This window comes from Callithrix jacchus, chromosome 3 (assembly GCF_049354715.1).
Source record: "Callithrix jacchus isolate 240 chromosome 3, calJac240_pri, whole genome shotgun sequence".
Lineage (NCBI taxonomy): Eukaryota > Metazoa > Chordata > Mammalia > Primates > Cebidae > Callithrix > Callithrix jacchus.
The window spans coordinates 63,963,601-63,987,451 of record NC_133504.1 but is presented as its reverse complement, the minus strand read 5'-3'; the positions used below and the strand labels follow the sequence as shown (position 1 = coordinate 63,987,451).

Sequence of the window (23,851 nt, the reverse complement as noted above, 5' to 3'; positions counted from 1 at the left end):
TAATATCTATGTTAGTGGCTTTTAAACCATAAGTAATCTTTTAAGTGAAATAGAAATGATATTTTATTACTCTAAACATGTGCTAGGTTGACTGCTTTCTGAATTTTTATTAAGATGTCGGTTTTTTTCACTATATTAGTTTTTTTCACATAATGAATTAGTTTATAGGTTGAGTATAGGTCACTCCTGAATTTCTTTTGTCCTTGAACTAAGAAAAGAATGTTTCCTCTAAATCAGCATTTTCGAAGTTTTACTATTTTTAGAAAAGGCCCCAACCCAGCTTATTTGGCAAAAAGTAATATTGTTTGTAGGTGACCATATTTCCTGGATTGTCCAGAAAAGCACAAAATCTGATGTAATTAATAATAGCACTTCTTTTCACTCACCAGTGAGTCCAGTTTGGACAATAAATTATTTGATGACTATAATGATTTCCTCTGATTCATTTGATCAGTTCGGACTTCAATGGTTTCACTATTCTAATTTATTGAATAATTTCCAATTCTGATTGGTGTAAACAAATTTATTTGAATTATTTCACATATAAGTTTCTCATGAAACAGTTTGAACTCGATACAGAAAATAGGATTTCATTCTATTAAAATAATAATTTCATTTACTTGTAGAAAATCCTCTGAAATATTATGACCTGGTTATAATGGCTACCATGTGGTACAATATTGTCACTAATTCACTTTATAAATCTTGATATTATATAATATAAAATATGCTCTGATTACTTTCAATACTAGTTATTATGCCACACAATAAATTTAGTTATTATGCTACACAATAAATTTACACAAATAAATATTCACTTTCATTTCTGTTGATGGTGACGATGGTGCCTGACTGCTATGGGTTTTTTGTTTTGTTTTGTTTTGTTTTTTTTGAGACAGAGTTTTGCTCTTGTCACATAGGCTGGAGTGCAATGGCACAATCTGGGCTCACTGCAATCTCTGCCTCCTAGGTTCAAGTGATTCTCCTGCCTCAGCCTCCCTAGTAGCTGGAATTACAGGCACCCACCACCATGCCCAGCTAATTTATTGTATTTTTTAGTAGAGACAGGGATTCTCCACGTTGGCCAGGTTGGTTTCAAACTCCTGATCTCAGGTGATCCATCCACCCGTCTCAGCCTCCCAAAGTGCTGGGATTACAGGCTTGAGCCACCTCACCAGGACGATTGCTATGGTTTTAGTTGATGTGGCTGCTAAATGTGGACTAGTGAAGAACTGTTTCATGGTCAAAAACTGAACTTCTGAGGAAAAATAAATAAGTAGGGAAAAATAAATTCAGATAAATAGATAATTTTGAAACGAGTTGAAATACCAGAGAATAAGATTGAGAAGATCAATATGTTATCTTTGTTTAAAAAAAAAGCAACTATTTATGAGATTAAAATAATTCAGTTTTGCTATTTGAGGTACTTTGTAATTTTTAATGAGATATATGAAACTTTTATCTAAATTCAACCATCTTTATTTTCAGCACGTTATATGTTTGTTATGTGCCAGATACTTATTTATATGACACAACTTCTGCTCTCATTGTGCTTTTGGTCAAATATTACTAAGTTTATGGATAAGGGAAGAAGTACTATTTATCATACAAGTAAACAAAATACTTAAAATTATGAAACTGGAGCAATCAAATCTGGGCATTCTGCTTTGTTATTTTATATATTTTATACAAATGGACCGACTTTGAAAATATCTTTTCCCCCTTTGTCTTTATTAATTCCTTTATGAGAAAATGAATTATTATAAATAGTGCTTTAAAAAAATGTATGGGCCATAAAAAGACTTGGTTTTATGGTTTTATGAATGAGATTTAATAAACCTAGAAAAGTGGGTCATCTATAAATTGTTTAACTACATTAACAATTCCTGGTACACTTTTCTGTAATATATATTGGTTTAATACATACAATTTATAGTTTATAAAATTAAATGTAAAACAAATTACTTGTTGATTTTGCTAGAGACTATTTCTAGAAATGTAAGGGTCACACATTTTTTTTTTAATACTCTGTGCATAAATAGTGAAGTGTAGGGATTGTTTTAGATAACTTTAAAAAGTTAGTGTTCACAAATTTGGTCTTTGGTATATAAAATATACATTTCCCATGCAAAACTAATTTATAAGAATATAAAAATTATCATTTTCAGGAAACGAAACAACAAAATGGCTGTGACTACTAGCAGTGAGAAAGTATGACACTATGACACTACATGTGTTTGGTATGAGGGTGCAACTAGTTTCTAATGGTATTTCTTTCTTTTACAATAACATGTAATTCTAAACTCCAAAAGTCAACCTCTTTTTCTTAGAGTATTTTTCTTTCTTTTTCACAGCACGGAAAAGGATATGCTAGTCAATTCTACAGGACTTACCTGAAGCAGCATGATTTGCACAAAGTCGACCAACAAAAGCATCAACTTTTCAACTTCATTATCTTGGCCATCCAGTTAGTCATGTGTAACTGAGTATTAGATTTCGGGAGGAGTCATCATGGCCAATTATAGGACCTATTTGCTCTCAGCAGGCCTGAGAAATGAGTTGAAATGTGCAGAACTGTAGAAACTTTAGAGGCAACTGATTTTGCCTCTCCGATCAGTGTGTGCCTGTTTACAGCACTATATATCTTTCTCTCTCCAAATGTCACTGAGCCCTTTAGATGTTTATATTCACCACGAGAAGCCAGTCATAAAGATAAAGGAAATTTGTGCATTATAAATGCAATATCACTGTTTTAAACTTGACTGTTTTATATTATTTTTGTGTGATCAAGTGTTCCCCAAGCTATTCCAACTTTACAAGAGAAATTGTGATTATGTTCTTTTCACCTGTGGGTTATAAAAAATGTTGTATTCTGAAGACCCACAAAATATCAAAGACATTCTGTAGTTTATACACCGTGTTGCAAAGTGTTTACTGTACTATTTCAAAGCTTCTAAATAAATATAAAATATATATATTATATTATATAATTTTCCTAAAATGTGGTACAACTCAGTTGGTTTTTAAATGGATACATACAGTCCACATCATACAATAAAATAAAAGGTAATTCAGGGTCCCAAAGACAAACTTACTAAGAAAAAAATCATTAATTGTTTTCGCCCAATTTTCATATCTTACTCAACCCTGTTTTTCCTTGTTTAAAAGAAAATGATGCTCTAAGCTACAAAATTTTGTCAAGAACTCATACTGAATTTTCAATGCCAAAGATGTAGCTGTTGATGTGATCAGACAGAGCACTGACTATGTACTATGAAAATACCTAACAATCTACATGAGTCTGATTCTATTTATATGGCTTTGAACTTAGAATCACTTAAACCTTTTATAAAGAATCGATAAATTCACCTGTGTTTGTTGTTAGAAAAAAAAAAACTGGGTGTCTGTACATTTTGTGGTGTCAAATATGTAACTGAAGATTACTATTTTAAGAAGTCATCAGTCATGTAACTTACATAGAATTTTATTTTACGTAGTTTTACATAGTTTTGTGTCTAAATTACACACAAATATAAAATCTATTTATAACTCTATATGAATATATAGAGATACATAAACATCTGAACTGGTAAAGAATAACTATAAAATATGGAAGATCTCTAAATTTAAAATAAACTAAATAAATTCTGAGATAGAAACATGGTACATTATTGTTTTCAGTATTACATGTGAAAATTTTATAGCTTAAATGTAGTCAGTGTTTTATTAATGAAAAAATTCTTGAGTCAGCCTTCAAACGTTAAGCTTGTCTTTTACTTTTATGTCAACAAGATTAATTATTAAATTTAGTAAGGTACACTTTCCTTTTCTTTAGATATTTTTTCTATTGTTGTTTATGGCTCATTAGAACACACTCAAGAGAGGAAAAAAAAATCAGAGGGAATGTGCTATAATCTTTCAAGCAAAAACAGAATTGTAACAGCGCCCCTAACCCTCTGAAACATTATATCAAACCTTCAACATTATATCAAAATGTTTGCCCAGTCCAAATTAGAGACCTGTTTTGAAATACTTCCCTTAATTTTAAACTAATCTTATATTCAATGACAGTTTGAGCTGCACTGTGTTATTAAAGAATAGACTAAAACTTAACACTTAACAAATGTTCTTCATCCAATTTAATGTAACTTAAGTGGAATTTTTTCCTTAGATTTAACATTAAAATGCACATATATATACATGTATATATACACGCACACATATATTCATAGATCCTTGATGTGTACATTTAGAGTGATAGATTGGTATCACTCATTTGACTGTTATCAAATTAGATATTAATATATCATATTCCAATCAGTTCATATATCCAAATAATGTATATAATGTTCCAGTCTTTTGAAGTCTCTTTAAACATATATGAAGCTAACTGATCACATGTAATACAAAAAGCACATCAATTCACTAAGTGCAGCAGTAACATTTTCTCAAACTTTTGACATTACTACATTAATATTTTGAATGATAGACTATTTTAGTAAGAAAATGTTTATATATAATTTAACTGGGAAAAAAGTCTGTTTGCTCCAATTCTTTTTTTTAACAAGAAAATGATTTTCTTGTTGAGTCACTCTGCTTTAATTAAAATATTTCATGCATCATTTTGCAATCACGGGTGAATATCCACATCCATCTTCCTTATTGCATGCATTGAAAATAAGATTATACTTACTTCATATGTAGTAATTATATTAAGTATTTTACTTCAAAGACATTTTCTTTAATTATTTAACCTTTTATATCATTGTATATAATCTCCCTTGAACCAACTTTTTATATCATATCTTTATTTATTTGTTATTTTTGTATGTCCTAGTAACTAGTTATACTAACTTACATTTTAGTTCTTAAATTATATCATCAATCTGCAAAACCAAAACCAGAGCTTCTTCCTAATTTGGGAGACAAATATAACTGTTTAAGGATAAAGTGCTAAATTATTAAGTCATTAGTCAACTATCTGTTGCAACCAAAGTAAATTAGAAGTTACAACAGAGTAAGGATATAATTTTAATAAGTTGGTTAAAATGGTTTCTTCCAATAAGGGGGACTATAAAACGAAAAGAGCAACCAACAAATAATGAAGGTTTCTAATTAAACATTTGCTAGATTAGTATATCAAGGAATTTTAGAATAGGCTTTCTATTTAATCTGGTCATTCTAATATCCAATCTTACATAATTTTATACACATCAAAAAAAATAATATCCATCTTATTAGACAGTATTTCATCAATAAATTATTTCAGAAAAAAACATAATCATGTCATTTACTCCTTGTTAACATGGTTAGTTTTAGAGCAGTCAAAGTAAAAAAAAAAATTTCCTGTGGAAACAGTGTCTTAATGTTTCAAAGGTATGTCAAACGACAATTTTTAGAAATATTTTACCCACGTGTAGAATTCTAATTTTTAACGTGTGAACGTAGTTTGGTGAAATCATCTTAAATCAAATTTAAATATCACATCAGAATTAGTTCACAGATATAATGTCAATGATATGTGTATCATCTTTTTTTGGCAGATATTAAGAAAATGTATTTATTTTATTTTATTTTACAAAGATATTAAATGCAATGCCTTTATCAAACATTGCAAATTAAGAACTATAGTAGAATATTTAAATATTTTAATTTCTCACTGTTTTAGTCATTAATTGGGTTGTCATTTGCCATCAGATGCTCTGTATTGCAGAAGCTATCTTGCTTCTTCAGCAAGAGGAGGAAAAAGAATCTCACAATTCTCAACATAAATGTTTAACAACTGTACATTAATTGTATCATTTTACCTTCTAAACATTATTTACTGGATTTCAGTTAATCTTGAAAACAATTACTCAGGCACAGTGTGGCAAAAGTTCAGCAAGATCAAGAAGAGTATTTATGTTATTTACTGATCATAGCAGTGTCATTTGTCATTGGATGTGTTTTTCCCCTCCTATTTTTATGTGTGCTATTGATATCCAAGGAACTCAAAAATACTTAAAATATTGGTATACTTGATAATTTTTCTGGAAATCTTATATTTTTCATATTACAACTTCTTGGGTTCTTTAACTTTTTCAAGTCTAATTTTGTAGTGGTAAAGGCTTTGCACTTAACATCCTTTTATGTTCCTTTTTAACAAGGAAAAACAGAAAATGACAAAATTCCATATTTTTTACACCATGAAGTAGTAAAATTATTTTATATATTGTTGTTACTTCAAGAAACATCCCTCTGCTAAGTCAGACAAAATCGTTATACAGTAATTTGTGAAACTGTTCAGTAGAGTATTTTTTTTTTTTTCAAATCTTGGCATAGGTTTTAGATTATAGCATTCTGTAAGAATGCGGGTAGATGGGTGTCGCCAGAGTATTGCAGGCAATAATACGACGAAAATTCTAATACTTTTAGTGTGCATGCATGTATTTCTAATCACTGTTATTTTTTAAGTATTTGTAAAAATAGAAAAATTGCTTTTAATTCTTGAAAACTTGTCACATGCTTAGTTTGAAGTTTTACTCTCCAGATGTTTTTGAGTTGCATAAAAATCTTGCATTCATCATGCAAAATATATTAAATTTCACATGAGACTCAAAAATTTCTGAATGATAGAACTCAGATTTCCAATACATTCATACATGCTTGAGCTGAAAGTAAGCAGGGAATTTCAGCTCTAAACACATTTTTGAGACAGTTATCTGTGAGTGAAAACAGGGTATTATAACAGAAGATGAGTTTCAATCTTAAATATAGTGTTTGTTACTGTGAATGCTATAATAATACATAAGTAAAATGAGTGTAAATGTAATAAATTATTTTATACTGCTGTATACATATGAAATAAATAAAACTAGGATACATATTATGCCATTTTTCCATGCATGGATCTTCCACTGACGCCTGTGGGAGCTTTGAATAAAAATCAGTGGCAATATATGGCTCTAAGTTTAAAAACATCTAATGCTGATTTAGTAATTTTAGTCTTAATATAACAGGTCTAAGGGGACATCTGTTCATAACTGAGTCTCACTTGAGGCAGCATATGCTAAGTTTTAAAGGATTTCATTATAGTTTTGAAAGTAGACATTTAGTTCTATGTGATTCTCATTATACCCAAAATGAATCAAAGAAGTATGTATTTTTCCACCTAATGCTGTATTTACTTTTTAACTTTTTTTGATGTGTAGTAATACCAAGGGTCCATGAACATTAACATAGCGATTGTACATAAGACATGAGTGCCTTCTAGCAACAAAAGAAAAGTATTTTATCTAAAATTTTAGAAACACAGCATTTCATATTAAAAGTTGATAGAAGTGTAAGGAAAAATAAAATCCATATGGGTATCATTTTCCAAGAAGAAAATATTAATTAAGGGGTAGATACTTTTTACAATATTAAAATAATCTGAATCCTAGAGAAATTTAGGTCTCAGTTAACTACAAGGTAATAGAAGAAATGTGCTTCTTAATCTCATGTGTGTTCTCTGTAACTGATTTACTTGAGTTCAAACTGCATGTATCTGGACCCAGGTTCACTTTATAAGGCAACAAGTTGGCAGGGGCAGAGTGTGGCTAGGTGTTTCTTTTGCTTTGAACATCTAATAAACCAATTTAGTGGAAAAGAACTGAAAACACAGAAGGATAGTCCTCAATGAAATCTTATCGACTATGACTAGAATTTGCCTTGGTTCCCCCCATACATCACTACCTTTTATGCCTTACTTTCACTCTTTCTGGTAAATATATCATAGACTCTTTAACTAAGATTATGAATTTTCAGTGGTAAAATTACATTGTATTAGATTACAGACATATACTGAGGCCTGACAGTGAGAGACTGCAAGAATACATGGTACTATCTGCCTTTAGGAAAATTCTAATTTCCAAAGATATTGGAGGAAAATATTAAATAATCAAATAATTAAGTGGTAAAAATTTGTGGTTGAGAGTTATCAATGGTTATTAGATCAACTGACTGGATAGAGATTATAACATAAAAACATAAATAGGTAAATAGAATTAAAAAAAGATTAGAAAAGCATCAATATATATTATTTATGTAAAAACAAATGGTTCTTTATGAAACTTTTTTCAGATATATGTATAAAATAGGTCACAATGTAAAATATGTTTCTTACTGTGAATCACTCCCCAAAATATTTGAAAAGCACTGCACCATATGATCTGTATTTCAAATTTAAACTTATTTAATGCTGTGGAAAAAGAAAAGATATTTTTGAAGTTATGTCACATCTGAATCTTAATATTTAACCATTTGTAAAATGATAAGTACACTTAATTGTAGAATTTCTGTGAGGATTAGATGAACAATGAAGCTGAAATGCCTAACACAATGCTAACACACAATTATAACTGCCCAACAGGTTCACTTTGCCCACTGCTTAGACAGATCCAATTTATCAAGACAGGGAAATTGCAATAGAGTAAGTTATTCATGCAGAGACTGCTGTTAAGGACACCAGAGTTTTATTATCACATGAATCCGTCTACCCAAGTATTTGGGTAATCAGAGTTTTTAAGGATAATTTAATGGGTGGGGGGACCAGTGCATCAGGAGTATGATTGGTTCAAAGATGAAATCATAGCATGTAGAAGCTGTTAAGCTGCCGTGTGGCACTGTTAGTTCCCAGGTGGGAGTCACAAGACCAGATGCACTAGTTTATCAATCTGGGTGGTGCCAGTTGATTAAGTGCAGGGTCTCCAAAATATCTCAAGCAGTGATCTTAGGTATTACAATAGTAATGTTATACCCAGGAGCAATTTAGAAAGGCTCAGAATCTTGTAGCTTCCAGTTGCATAACTCCTAAACCATAATCTCTGATCTTGTGGCTAATTTGTTAGTTGTACAAAGGCAGTCTAGTCCCAAGACAGGAAGGCAGTTTGTTTTGGGAAAGGGTGGTTATCAGCTGTTTCAAAGTTAAACTATAAACCAAGTTCCTCCCAAAGTTCTTGGCCTATGCCTAGGAGTGAAGAAGGACAGCTTGGAGGTTAAAACTAAGATGGAGATGGTTAGATCTCTTTCACTGTAACGATTTTCTCAGTTCTAATTTAGCAATGGCAATTTCACAATGAAAGTAGTATATGTTATTAAATTTTCATCAACATTTAACCACTGATCTTCGTTACCGAAAGTATAGAATACAGTCTACAAACAAAGAAATTCTTTTCTTAAAATTTCAACCTGCTACAGGGTTGTGTCTAAGCAGTGCAAATTTCAAAACCTCAAGATTACAGTAGAGTTGCCGTTGGTATCCACTTATCAGCTCAGTTCATGTTTGCCTCTCCATTTATGAGTGGCATGGAGTACAGGAAATAAAACTCACATCTGGCTGGATGTCTTTTCTTCCTCCATTTCCTTTTACAACTCTCAAATAGTCCTCTCTCTGCACTATTGAAAAATACAGGTGTATGTTTGCACTAGGACATAGTCATCTAACCCCAATGTCCTTTCTGAACATGTATTTCCATACAAATAAATGCTTGATGGGAATACTGCATATTTGACAGCATCATTTTGTTTGCATATGATTTTCATAAAAATAAATTCAGGCAGTATTCAGTTTCTACTCAATAGAATTGAATTTTAAAAGCTGCTCTACTAGTAGACTTCTTGAAGTTGTCATTACTTAGCTTGGTAGGCCCTGTTCTCTACAGCTGTCCTTTGCCTGTTCAGAATATATCTAAAATTCCCTCTTTGCTTTTTTTCTTTTGAATCAATTAAAAGTTTTATCTCCTCATCATAAAAGCTAGGTTTCAAATTTCCCAGTTAAGATAAGGTAGTTCAAATTAATCTGTAACTTGATTGATAATTAAGGGAGGTATTCATATTATAAAGGAAAGATATTGATCCATAATGAAAATTTTGTGTGGATGGAGATATTTTTGTTTTGACTTGCTTCTTTATTTTTCATAGAAAACATCTAAGATGTCTGGGCAATTACTCAATCAACCTGTCTGAATGATGGGAACATTTAGATAACATTGAAATCACCTAATCTGAGACACAATCCCCACCTCCCTTTCTCCCTATCATTGTGAATAACTCTTCTCTTGATCATGAAAAAATGAAGAAAAGAAGTAGTGGCATAGTGAATTGTGTAAGCTGACAACTGTACATTTTTTTTTTCAAAAATGTGAGAATTCTCTTATTCCCAGTTGTGTTTTCTAATTAATAATAGAGGAATAGCCAATGTCAGACTTCTCTGGCAATGTATTTCTCTCAAAATTGTGTGTGTGTGTGTGTTTGTGTGCGCATGTGGATAGGTGTGGGTGGGTGTGTTTGGGAAGGGTAATAACAGGCTTATATGAAAGAATACATGAATACGAACATTGTATTGTAGGTAAAACAACTCCCTTTTGTCCCCCTATAATACTTTAAAGTATCAAAATGCCTGGTTGAAAAGCAATTGTATTTGTTCATCAACAAACTGGCATAGAATATACCAAACAAAACTGAATTAAAGACAGAGAGAATGAGAGATGTGTGTGAGAGTTACATTTTAACATACATAAGTGAAAACAAGAAAAAACATAATGAAAATAAATGATAAGTAATTCTAGTTAAAATCTGACAAAGACTGAAATAAAGTGGTACAATACTCTTTAGGTAAGAAGCAACATTAAGAGGTATATTAAACCTTATTTAAAAATGAAGTAATATTAAACCGCCTCATTGAATATCTCCATAGATGCTTACATTCTTTCTTTTGCCTCTTTGACAATGATGTATGGTCTTCACATGACAGTGTTTACAAATACTACTCAGTTTAAAAGTGCCTTCCTGATTCTAAGATGATGTACTTATAACTTCAGAAACCAAATAGTGGAAAATTGGTGATACCACTAACATCATGCAAAAATATGTAATACTGACATAGCTTTTTAACAAGTTTTACGATAAGGATACAACACTGTGGTTATTGGTTATAGATGTTGCTACTGAGGTGGGAAGCAAGTTTCTAACTGCAAATCAGTTATGTGGAGCGAAAAGGATACATTCGGTGATTTTTACAATTTATATATTAGCAAAGAGTTTAGTTTCAGAAGTATTTTTGTGTGTGAGAGAAAGCATTTTTAAAGACTGTATAGAAGAGTCTATCCCAGTCCTAGATATAACAACAGCAAAAGATAAATATAAATTATACAAATAACTAAGAATTGCCTAAATTATATTTAGCAAGACAGCATACCTGGCTGATGGGTCACACTTGTAATCCCAGCACTTTAGGAGAACAAGGCAGACAGATGGCTTGAGCTCAGGAGTCAGAGACCTGCCTGGGTGACATGGAGAGACCCTGTCTCTAGAACAAAAAAAACAAAAAAAATAGGCAGGAGTGATGTATGCACCTGTAGTCCTAGCTACTTGGAAGGCTGAAGTGAGAGGATGGTTTGAGCTGGAGAGATGGCAGGTGCAGTGAGCCAAGACTGTGCCACTACACTCCTGCCTGGGTGACAGAGTGAAACCCCTGTCTCCAAAAAAAAAAAAAAAAAATTACATAAATAGGAGGATAATTTGTAATACCGGAAAAAGAGAAAAATAGACATTGGGGTAAGAGACTGCTGTAAATTTCTAGGTAAGGAACAAATAAGCACAATTGACTTAGAATGGACTGATAAAAATGGAGGGGAGAGGATAGAATTGAGAGGCATTTCAGAGGACAAATAGACTGTACTTCTTTGCTATCTTGATGGTCAGTAGGCTGATGAAGGTAAGGGAGAGAAATGATGATGGAGGCTTTCTTCTTTGCCAGAGAGGATCATGCTGCCATTAGACAATTGATGTAAAGGAAAAAAATTATGCAGGAAGATATCTTATTGGTAGCAAGGCTTTCTAATTATCATTTAAGTTTTAGAATGGGGGCTACCCATGAGGGGCCTAAGCTACATTATATTTAAACAATATCACAGTATTTTAAAGTTTTTATTCTAGTATTAAATGGTACCATCCAGGCTGCATTCTGCTTTATTCTCTGTATAATAACTGATGATTTTTAATACTATTAAAATTATATCTATTTAAGTAAAAACATTTTCATTCATAATGTTTATAAATAATTTTATAAATATATCATATGTAAATTTAAAAGTTTTAAAGTTTTTTTTTTATATGTATAACTTTGGCTAGTGTATGTACCAAAATTAGGCCTGACCCATGTAAAAAGGGCACAGGTTAAGTCAAACCTTCTGGCATTTTCTTTCTTTTTTTTGTAACACACACATAACAATACTTAATAAACATAAAGAAATGTTGATTAAAAAATTTTAAAGATTTAACAATTGTAAAAGACACTTTAAAATATTTCCTTTGCATCTGAGTTCAACTAATGTTTCAGCAAATATTTTTGAAAAAGTCTTAATACCTTCAAGGTTTTAAGTCTGTATTCACCAACTGTCTTCTAATCTCTACTAGTAATTAATCTTATTATTTTTTATTTTTTAAGTGGGTCCCACAGAATAATAGAATTTTAATGTAGAACAGAGTCTTACAAACGTTTTGGTCTGAATCCCACCCATGAAGAAGATGACTAACAAATGTAAGTCTACTCATGGAAGTACCTAACAATAACCCTAACAACTTACCCTCATCCTTTCTCTTGATGCTGAACTCTTCACCTGTGCTATGTTTCCATTCCTGTGTCTAATTTTAAATTGAAATCTTGGGAGTAGTTATACTTGAAAATATACAAATAAATTACAGCATCTAGAACCTCACTTTATATTTAAAAATTTTCAGTTCTTCTGATCTTCACCCATAAGGATGATTCTCTCATATGGGGCACCATTAAATTTGGCCTAAGAAACTAAAGGCAGTTCTTACTATTCTTTTATGCATTTATTTTAAAATGAGATGTATGCATTTTTGTTCCTCTTAAGAACATGTTATATTGGTAGTGAATAAGCACAACTAGAGCCAAATATGAGTACGTGTCCCAGAGAAATCAAATTGAACTGCTTCATCACCAAGAGTAAATCTGACTAACCTGATTTACAAAATCATTATCTCACCTAATAATTCCACCCATGTTAGCTCAACTTACTTCAACTAATTTAGTGAAACATTGAAAGAAAAATCAGAAGGCATGTAAAGGGTGGTTTGATCACTTACAATTCACCCCCTTGAAGGAGGCATTCTCACCATAGGGTTATGGGGATGGAGACACACACACACCTAACAGAGGACAGAGGAATAAGAATGACAGCAATTTGTTAGTCAAATAGTCTCACAGCCTGGCGGAAGACCATACACAACAAAAAAAGATCACACTGAGGTTGAACTCGGGGACAGAGCCAACGACCTCCCACATTGAATAGTCTGAGTACTTCTATGGGGCTGGGCCTGGAACTGAAATCTCACTGCTTAGGGATAATAAGGAACAGGGCCTGGGATCCCTGATAAGGACAACTCTTTTGCTAAGGGAATTTTATCTTTGGGAGCAGAGTAAAGAAGGCTTAGGCCATTGGAGGACCTCTTGGTTATACCAGATATCAAGGTAGCACATAATATTGGGCCTTAATTTTAGATCCCCATTAGCTCCGTGAAGCCTGGGCATCAGTTCATATCTTTGTGATAAGTAGATTGCTATGCAGTGGAAGACATATCCAGCATGTAAAGCAGGCAGTTGACAGGTTAAAGACGCTATGCATGAAGTAATATTCAAAAACATAAACTTTAGTGGTGTCCCATTTATGGCCAAAAAAGAAAAGTGAGGGACCTGTGTGGCATTATTGCAGAGAACACAAAAGGATGTGGATTTGAATGAATCCAGACCTATAGCAATAGCAGGGGGCCTACTTGCCAGTTAGTAGCCTAAATAGGAATTCTTCAAGGATGGCACTGTGCCTCTTACTCAAACTGGCTGCTCAGAGTCTTGAAGGGTACGTGGAAGTTGCACTGAATACCTTATTCAAGAGCGCAACATTGTCTATTTTAAGAAGTAAAGTAAATTCCTAAGTCACTATCAATAATGTTTATAACTTTAAAGGAATAAGGAATGTTCTGGTGAGGCCTTGTATTATGATCCTAGTACATGGAGTGACATCTGTTGCCTTGATTTTTATATCGTGTCTCTGTGGGGCAAGAGATTCTCAGAGATGTCTATCTCGAAGGGGTCAACTTTTAGACAACAGAGTTAGAGATTGTGAAAATGTATAGAAGAAGCCGTTTCCTATTTTGGGCTTTTGGCACAAAACTGACCATCTTATGTTTTGCCAGTTTTGCTGACCCTTTCGTCCTGTTGTTTATCAGGCACATCCTGATTAAGGGATGACAAGTCGTAAATTCCACTGATCTCCATCATATATAATGGTGGTAGTTAATCCATAAAGTGTATCAACATGTTCCCTCAGTCGTTCCCAAGAGGCACTCCAGGTTGTCAAGAGTTGCATAAGTGAATTGATCTCTTCTAGAATTGAGGCATCAGTCAAGGGGCTGAGGAGAGGTGAGGCAACTTGCTCTTGCAGGGGGGATATATTAGAGGGTCCAGTTTAGTGCCATTCTTTTGAAGGAAGCCCTAGGTAGCTGTGCAGAGCTTATGGAATACTGATTTCATGACCCAAGGCATAATGACCAGCTTGGTATGGAGGATCAGAAGCTCAATGTCTGTGAAACTTCTCTATTTCCAGAAAAGCCCAGTATGTGGCCAAAACTTGCCATTCTAAAGATGTATGGTGTAGGGCCAGGGAGAAGTCCACCATCAGCTTATGGCCATGGTACAGAGATAGTATAGAGATTCCAGGAGCAATGGGAAGTGGTCAAATTGTATACCTTTATTTCAATTTTGTTCTCTCTCCCCATATCCAAGATGCCTTCCTCCTTTTTCTTTCTTTTTTAATTTTTCCCCTCTATAAGCTGCTCATATTTATAAACTTTTTACTTTAGAAAGCCTCAAGTGACTACCATTATGGTTAGGGGCCTTTTCCAAGGAATGGTTGCATCATAGGGTTTAAGGACCCCAGACTTAAGTTGGGTTTTAAATAACACCTATGCTATGCCATAGGGGTGTCATGGGTATTTTACCCTGTCAAACTGAGAATCATGATCTTTGTTGTAACAGAGAAACAGAAAACATTTTGGCACAATGGAAGAGTTCTGGGATCACAACCCAGAGGTCATTCTAAAAGCCATTGTCTACTATAGGCATGCAGTCTTCCTCCTTTTTTTAATCTCTCTTTTCTCTCCATACAAATTTCCTCAGAATATTTTGAATTCCATGTAAAGTTTAGTAGTCACAGATTTCAGTTTGTTTCCTGATCTCTCTTGGTGCAGACCTTCTGCATGGTTGAAGATAAAAATGTTGGGAGCCTAGCAATCCACCTGTAGACAGCTAGGGAATACCAGTCGATCTCCTCAGTGCTGGGGGCTGCAACTAGTAAGGTCATTTTGACTGTGAGGCAGTGATGGCAGTCAAGTATTTTGCATCCTGGTAAACAGCAACACTAAGAAAAGCCTAGGCACTTTTGGGTAGGGTTTTTCATTGGGAGAGCAGTTACGTTACCTCTCCAATGTTTTAAGAGGGGTTGGTAACACATGCTCCTAAACTCTCTTTCATGATTTTTCCATCAGGTCCTTGACAATGGGCTGCCATGGATGTTTACCTTTTACCCCTGGGAGTCAGGAGGATGCATGGGATGCACTGAGGGAACAGTTACACAAGAAATGGGCAAGGTAGCTACTCTTGCCTGAATGGCAACTCTTGTTAGGTAACCTGGGAGCCATGCTTAATTCTTTCTATATCGGTCTCCTTCTTTTCTACAAACCTGACAATGTGTCATCCCATGTTCCTCATGGGGATATGCAGTCACAGTTAATATCCACATGGCTGCCCTAAGCAGCTAGTAATTGTCACTACATTAGGTGCTGTAACCAGAGGGCTCTAGCTTACCCTTGGTAGGTAGGACTCAAGCACCAGACTATCTTTAAGGTGCTATGTTGTCACTACTTTTATGGGCAGGAGACTCAGACAAACTTACCAAAAACACAGACCAAACCTAACAGTCAGTCAAGTCATGCCCAGGTATTGTCAATTAACAAGAATTTTTCTTTTGGGGAACAACAAGAGCTTCCTAGAAAGCAAAGAGAGGGAACAAGATGGCACTGGAAGCAATTAGTGGTTTGTTCCCACCTGGTCTTCTAGTATCATGAAACCACTTAGTTATCCAAAAGCAGTGACTGAAAATTGACCAGGTGTCCTTGGTCATGGTTGGACCGTCCTTTAAGAGGTTATTTTACTTACCTACCATTCAGTGTACTGAAGATGGAGGGATATCTGCCCTAATGTTATTGGGATGAAGAACCTGCTACTGGACACTAGAAAAATGGCATCTGCAGCAATTTATTACTCACAACCTGGGAGAGGTGGACACTGCACTCTGCACAGAACCACATGGAAGTTGCACTTGGAAACAGAGGGAACAACCATGGACTGTGGGAGAAAAGCTTTTTGTTTCAAGAAGTGCACCCTGGTTCCAAGGGGATGATATGATTAGCTTATTTGAATAATTCCATGTGATAACAAGGAACTGAAGCCAGGGAACTGAAGCAGGACCTGTGCCTGTTCTCCTAACCTGGTCTGGTTAGGAGACCTCATCTTCTGGAGCAGAGTGGGAAGGGAACTTGAAGTTGGGCTTTTTGAGACCTTCCAAGTAATGCCAACACGTAACAATGGGCCTTAATTTTAGGCCTCATACATTGACGGTGAAGAAACCAAAACTCTTTGTGAATGCTTGAAGAATTTAGTTCTTGGTCAGGCTTAACTCATGCCAAATTTTCTGTTGTTAAGGTTTGATTCTTTGAAAGAGTTTCCATATTATCTTCTAAAGTAAGTGGATTATTTTTGTAAATAAACTTTCCAATCTTTAACTCCAAGCCTTTCAAGTATAAGTTTTTTTGAATTATTACTTTCATCATTTCTTCCTTCTTTTTCTTTCTTTTTTCTTTTTTTTTTGGATCCTTTGTTGTTCGGTTGCTGAACCTCCTCTACTGGTCTGTCAATTTTCATTACTTTTTCTTTTTTATTTTCTATATTTTAAAAATATACTTTCTGGATATTTTGTTACATATCTATTCCAAACCTCTACTGAGCTTTTTATTATTATTATTATTATTATTATTGTTACTTTACTTCTAAGAGTTATTTTTGTTTTGAAATGTTTCTCTTTTAAAAGATTGTTAACTCTTTGTATGTGTGATACTTTGTTTTATTCGTCTGAATACATTGATGATAGTTTATTATACATTTTATTTTTTCTGAATAGTGTTTCCTGGGATTATGGTAGAGACTCTTTGTGATGTCTTATGATATTTGATTGTCAGCTCATAATTAAAACGGTAGGTACTCTGAAATGCTGAGGGTAAACTCTGTCCCTGTGTGGAAGGCTTGTTGAGTATGTTTGTCTGTAGGTCGATCTGGCTAACATTTAGTTGCAGAACTCCTGACCAGTATCTTTCAGCATATTTTTCTTCTTGGTCTTGTTAGATAATCAAGATAAATATTTTCAGATCTTCTTCCTGGAGGTATAAGCCTGGGTACTTGAATTATGAAAACTAATTGGGAAAAAAAATCTAGAAGACCCAAGATCCAAACTTCTTCGTATGACGATTGCACATTAAACTGTGCCTGCTGTCTTCTAATCTAGGAGCTCTCTGTTTCAACCTCCTAAGAGAATAATAAATCTGCTGTCTTCTAACCAGAGGGAATACTTATCACCTACATGTACACAGTTAATGAGGATGTCAGGGATATCTAACTGCTTCTTAACATTTTTAGTCTTCTTTATTAGGCTTATTTTTACCCCTACTTCAGAACTAATTTGTGCTATCGATTACTGAACCTTTGGAGTTTTCTATGGGATAAACCAGGTTTCTTCTTTACACTCTTAACTTCCAGCTAAGGTTTTAAAACTTTCGTAGTTAATATGTCAATTATGACATTTTATCTCTTTCCAAATGTTCAGAATGTTGTCGTAGTTATTTCCTCAATAGTTTGTCTTTTATTTGTCATTGTAGCTTTTTCGTTAAATATTTTTTCACGTTCATGACGTTTTAGGAAGAAGAAAGGTTAGTGAATTAACTGACCTCTCCCCTCTCTGTAACTGGGAGCTTGAAAATGAACTATTAACATAATAAGAAACATCTTCTAAGCATAACACAGAATGTCATGAGGAAATTTGATCTTACATTATTGAGAGTTTGAATGTGGGAATCTCTTTAGTATATTTTTCATTGCTGTTAGAGAAGCACTGATATGTTTGAAATTAAATCACATTTTGGAATTAATAATTAAAAATTTAAATATACATAGTTTCTTTATTTTATTACATATCAATAAATAACAAAATACTTTTTCCATATGCCAGTATTAGAATAACTTATTTTTACCTTTTTGTAATATCATTATCTTGAAATCTAAAGTAATTTTAAATCAATAATGTTAAAACCAAAGGGGTAATATGCATAGTTATATTTGTTATAGATTAGAACAGTGATTGTTTATTCAGTTGTCTTTAAGGCTATTACATTAAATTACAATATAAAACTCAGTATAGCTTTTTTCTCATTGCATTGGTTTATTTATCATATTACTCTATTTTGAATAGTGGCCTGAAATTAGTGTCCAAACAGTATCAGACAACTAGCAAGCTTCAGTACTTGAGGTCAATTTAATTACACTGTGCATGACAGAAACTAGGCCATTTGGGCATTGCCTTTGCCACCAGCAATTGACACCTGAGTGTTAATGAGCTGATAATTAAGAGCTGGCACATACAGACACATTTTACTGTTTGGGACTAGGATAACCATATGCTGCATAACTTCTGTGCTAAGTACTTTGTTAGCTTCAGAATTTACACAATTATATTCGTGAGTTGCTTTTTTTAATCTCAATTTTTTATGCTAAAAAAAGATAAAAACTGTTATTTAAAAAATGCAAGTAATGATACTCATCAATTTCAAGTTAAGAAACTTTCTAAAACTAGCAAGATTATATTTGGAGAGCAATATATTTGGGAAAAAGGAAGACTGCAGAATTTGTATAGCAGAATTACTTTTGGTTTAAAACCACACTGACAGAACTTGCATTTTGAAATGTCTTTTGTAATATGAAAAACTACCTAAGGCAATTTAACATGACTGTGTATATTTATGGTTGGCAGCCTCTATGATGGCCTACAATGATTTTCACAGCCTAACACTGACGGCCTTGAGTAATATCTCTTCCCTGAATGTACATGTGATATAGTAAACCACCTCTAAAAAGTCAATGTGATAAAAGTGAAGTGATTTCACACTTTGCATTAGGGTATCAAAAAGCTATTGTTTCCATTTTGAGGAACTTCTTACATACTGTCTCATTCTTTTTTGGATTGCTTGCAGAGCTATTGTGGAGGCAGCTACGTGGAGAGACCAATGTGGCACAAGATCAAGGGCTACCACCAACCACATGAGTGAGCTTGGAAACAGACTCCCAGGTTGAGCATTCAGATGAGACCACAGCCTCTGCTGACAGTTTGACTGCAACCTTCTGAGAGTCCTTATCCAGTGGCACTAGCTAAGCTGAAATAAATTTTTGAACCACACTGATTGTGAGATAATAAATATTTGTGGTTTTATGTTGCTATGTTTTGGGGTATATTGCCATGCAGCCATAGATATTTAATACATTATGTAGGTGAGAATCCTATTGTCTGATACAGGAATATGAAGTATTGATTTTTCTGGTGTGATGTGGCCATTTTAGAAAACAATATATATAATGTACACACTGTTCCTTTACTTTCCTCTTCAAATTTCAGTTCTTGCTTGTTCTCTTTTCCTGACCTCGTACACAAAAAATAATCCCCACCATTTTTGGGATTAATCTATTGGCTTAAAAAAAATAAAACTGTTCTCATCAGATGAAAAATGTATTAACTTTAGTGATTTTTAGTTGTGGGAATTACTTCTAATTTTCTTCTTTGAAACAGTTTGCTTTTCCATAGAATCCTCTGTAGGACATATAGCCTTTTATATGCAGATTCATATACTTATGCTTTGAAATAGCTCTGAATTCCCTGTAGCTTAAACTGAGAACATGAAAGGCCAAATGTTATGTCGAACTGAAGGATATAAAAGTGCACGTACATGAATCCAAAATGAGATATAGAAATGAGCGGCTTTTCACACAGTGATGTCAGTTTTAGACAGATTATTGAAGGGTCTTTATAACTGCAGAGATTGCCATGAAAACTCTGCCTGGGGATAGTCTCATCAGGTTGCATTTTGTGTTTCTTCAATACCAAAAGGTGAGTAGATGTTAAGTGAAACAAGAGAAATACTCTGTGACAAAAGTGTTAACTCTCTTCCCAAAAATGACATCTGGTTTCACATAGCAAACACAGTGCGATCTAGTGATGGAATCATCTACCCAATCTGTCACTCTAGAGATGGCAGCCTAGATGAGATGCTTACATTTTAAGAAGTTGATAGAAAACACACACGGCAATCTTTATCTTCACAATGATTCCATTGACAGACAAAGGCCTCTTCTGCACAGGAGGGGAGATTATTGTGCCAGTGACAGACACATCGAGAGTATTTAAAGCACCCACATTCTCTCTTACCACCAGCAGTGAGATAAAAGAAAAAGAATTGTTTTTTGTATGTTCACAACTTGAAATTAATACTATACTTATTTAAAAACAGATTATAAAAAAACTCAACTTTATATTGGAAGAGTACGTAGTGTTAACTTGTAATATCCCATAATTATCATGCTTATTTTGAATTAAGTAAAAATATATCTTAGAATTGTTCTCTTGCATCAGCTATTCATAGAGAAACCATTTTTTTTTCTATTTACAGTGCATATCCTCTCCTGAAATTATATCTAAACAAAGGAATAGAATATCCACATTATCTGGCCTTGTTAGTAAAAAGAAATGTATTTTAAAATTTAAGACAAAAATCTCCTTAATTCTGGTGTTTCTAGAATGTGCAGATATTAAGTAGGTACAATTGAAATCAGTACAAACTGAGGACAACAATTTTTTGAACAAAGTATATACTTTGCAAGTAATACTTATTCAAAGGGAATTGGGTATGTGTTGAAAACAACACTTAGGTATTCACTCTAAGCCAGAAAATTCTGCCATATTTTGCACTTTGCAAACTTTACCACTTATAATCTATAAAGTATGTATTGGAAGAAAATGATGATAGCTCAAGCAAAAACATAATTGTTAATTAGCTCTGACACAGCAACAAAAAAATCTAATCTATGAAAGTGTTTTTTCCTGAAATAATTAACATAAATTTAAAAAAATCAAAGGTTTCAAACATATGCTATAATGTTTACATTGTTCATGCCACTTCATTAATTTATACTTTAGGAAATACACAATGTATAATAGATAGCATGATGACTCTAAAATTATTACAAATAATTTTAGACTCTCCTCTCACTTTACTACTTAAAAATGTAAACTTGGTAAAGTTTTGCTAGCTAATTCAGAAACACGTATTAGTTCTTATACCTGAATTAGGGTCATGAATTGAATTTTAATCAGAATGATGTTTGACAAAATAATTTCCATTTTATAGGGACAATCTTTTATGATCTGGGGGGTATACTCATTGTATATATTCATGTGAAGTCCTCTGTTCAGTGGAAGTTCTGGGTAGAAATAAAAAAGCAAAAGAAATATGTAAAATTTTATACTACTCTCAATGACTTATTAAAATTGTTTCGGTCATAGATTTTATCAGTCAGCATGACAAGTCATCTCTTCTTGATAAAGGGAATGAAAGAACATCTCTACCATGACTTTTTATATAACGCCATACCAAGATATGCATCAAAAGTAACAGAAATTTTGTAAGGAAATGCAACTCCAAACGGTGGCACAAACCATAATAAGCATATAAAATTCATTTAAAAATAAAAACTGAGATAATTCTAAAGTTACAGGAAAACTAATATTGATTGAGTGCTCTTTCTGTGACAAGTATTATGCCTGTCATCACCACACTCAAATGAGAAAGGTACTATCTTTAATATATTTAAAATGATAAAGATGTGAAAATCATGTAAACTTCACTTCTTAATTATAAGGCTAGTGTACATTGGAGCTTAGAAGTGACCTCTGACCAAATGACACCTGCTTTTAGTTCCCTTAATTGGTATGGGGAAAAAAGACAAAATAAAATGAAGCAACTCATCACTTAATCTTCATTAAACTAGTCTAAAATAGATATTTTGTGGATTTAATTTTAAAGAGAAACGATTTTAGATACATAAATTCCCCCTATATTTAAACCAAATAGCTCTGTTGTTTAAACAAAGTTCATGGTGGAAATAATGGAAATGATCAACGGACTTTAAGGTTTAAGTTGTAGGTTGTGTGCTTTTTCCCACATCTCCAAATTATGACAGTATATCTCACATTATTTTAAGTGTGTGTGTGTGTGTATGTCTGTGTGTGTGTGTGTGTGTGTGCGTGTTTGAGAGAGAGAGAGAGAGAGAGAGAGAGAAGAAATGAGGTAAGAATAGATGATGACATTATTGGTAATGAATATAATATTATAGAATGAAGCACAGTAGAATACATTGGAATAAAATAAGATCTAGAGATCTTGTTTAAAATTCCCAAATGCATGCTCCCTAATCTTCAGTTCCACTAGATTGAGGGTGGGGGAGGATGTGAAGTAATGAAATGTTTATTTCCGAATTGATGTCACATACTATATCAATTTTTGAAAGATTTACAATTCTTTAGCATGTTAAAAGTCTCTGAATGGTTCTTTAAAAAAATTGTTATTTATCATTTTTTAGCCTATGCTTTCTAACCACTGATCATAAAAGTATTTTTCATAAAATTAGCAGCCACAAATAAGAGTTTTGAGGGAAATGCATTGGGGAAGGTTGATTTATCATTCCACCTATTTCACAGAAGTGGAAAATCAGGCCCTGAGGAGTGTGACTTAAAGTCCTGTGACAACTAGTAGCAGAATTGGAATTAAAATGCATAAAGCTGATAACGTTTTATGCACACATCAAACTCAGGATGTGGAAGTAGAGGGCCTGGGCTAAGAATCATCTTCTAATACTTTAAATCTGTGTGACTTTTGAAAAATCACTTAACGAAACTGTGCCTCAGTTTTCTATTTTATAATTTGTGACTAATTATTTAACTTTTCTAACTGGATTATCAGCACATCTTATGAATAATGCATATACAATTTATTTGGATCATGGTTACAATAAATGTTGTGGTATGTTATGTATGTTTAGATAGATTATAGAAGAAGTGAGAAGAATTACTACAAGGTAAAAAATGTTATACATATTTCCTTTTCATTAAGTTTGCCAACAGAGCTCTAGGATTTTGTGTATTGCTGGGAAGCTAGAGTCGGTCTTGTGAGACTTTATATTGAGAAAAACAAATCTTTGGACATCATCATTAAATAATTGCATATCGAATAGGTGATAAATAATTAAAATTGTGACATGGTTTTGGAATGTATTTATGTGGGTTCAGATCCTGGCTAAATCACTTACTAGGTCATTGATGGAAATAGCAACAACCATACTCATGAAATTGTTGGAGGATTATTGTGTTAGTCCATTTTCATTCTGTTAAGAAGAACTAAATGAGACTGGTAATTTATAAAGGAAAGGTGTTTAATTGACTCGCAGTTCCACATGGCTAGGAAGGCCAGAGGAAACTTACAATCATGGCAGAAGGGAAAGCAAACCTGTCCTTCTTCACATAGCAGCAGGAGAGGTAAGTGCAGAGCAAAGTGGGGAAAGCCCCTTATAAAACAATCAGCTCTCATGAGAACTCGCTCA

General features: G+C 33.3%; 1 protein-coding gene across 2 annotated transcripts in view; it reads left to right on the top strand.

Moving 5' to 3' along the window:
- Positions 1-19,927, top strand: part of PCDH10 (protocadherin 10) — a 57,707-nt gene extending 37,780 nt beyond the window's left edge. Inside the window, exon 5 of one of the 2 annotated variants that reach the window (XM_035292938.3) lies at positions 19,399-19,927. In XM_035292938.3, the coding sequence (XP_035148829.2) occupies positions 19,399-19,469 (71 nt within the window). In that variant the 3' untranslated portion in view covers positions 19,470-19,927. Of the gene's footprint in view, positions 1-2,354; positions 6,869-19,398 lie in introns of those variants that run through there. The other variant, XM_035292939.3, reaches the window with a different exon arrangement.
- The last annotated feature ends 3,924 nt before the right edge of the window (positions 19,928-23,851 follow it).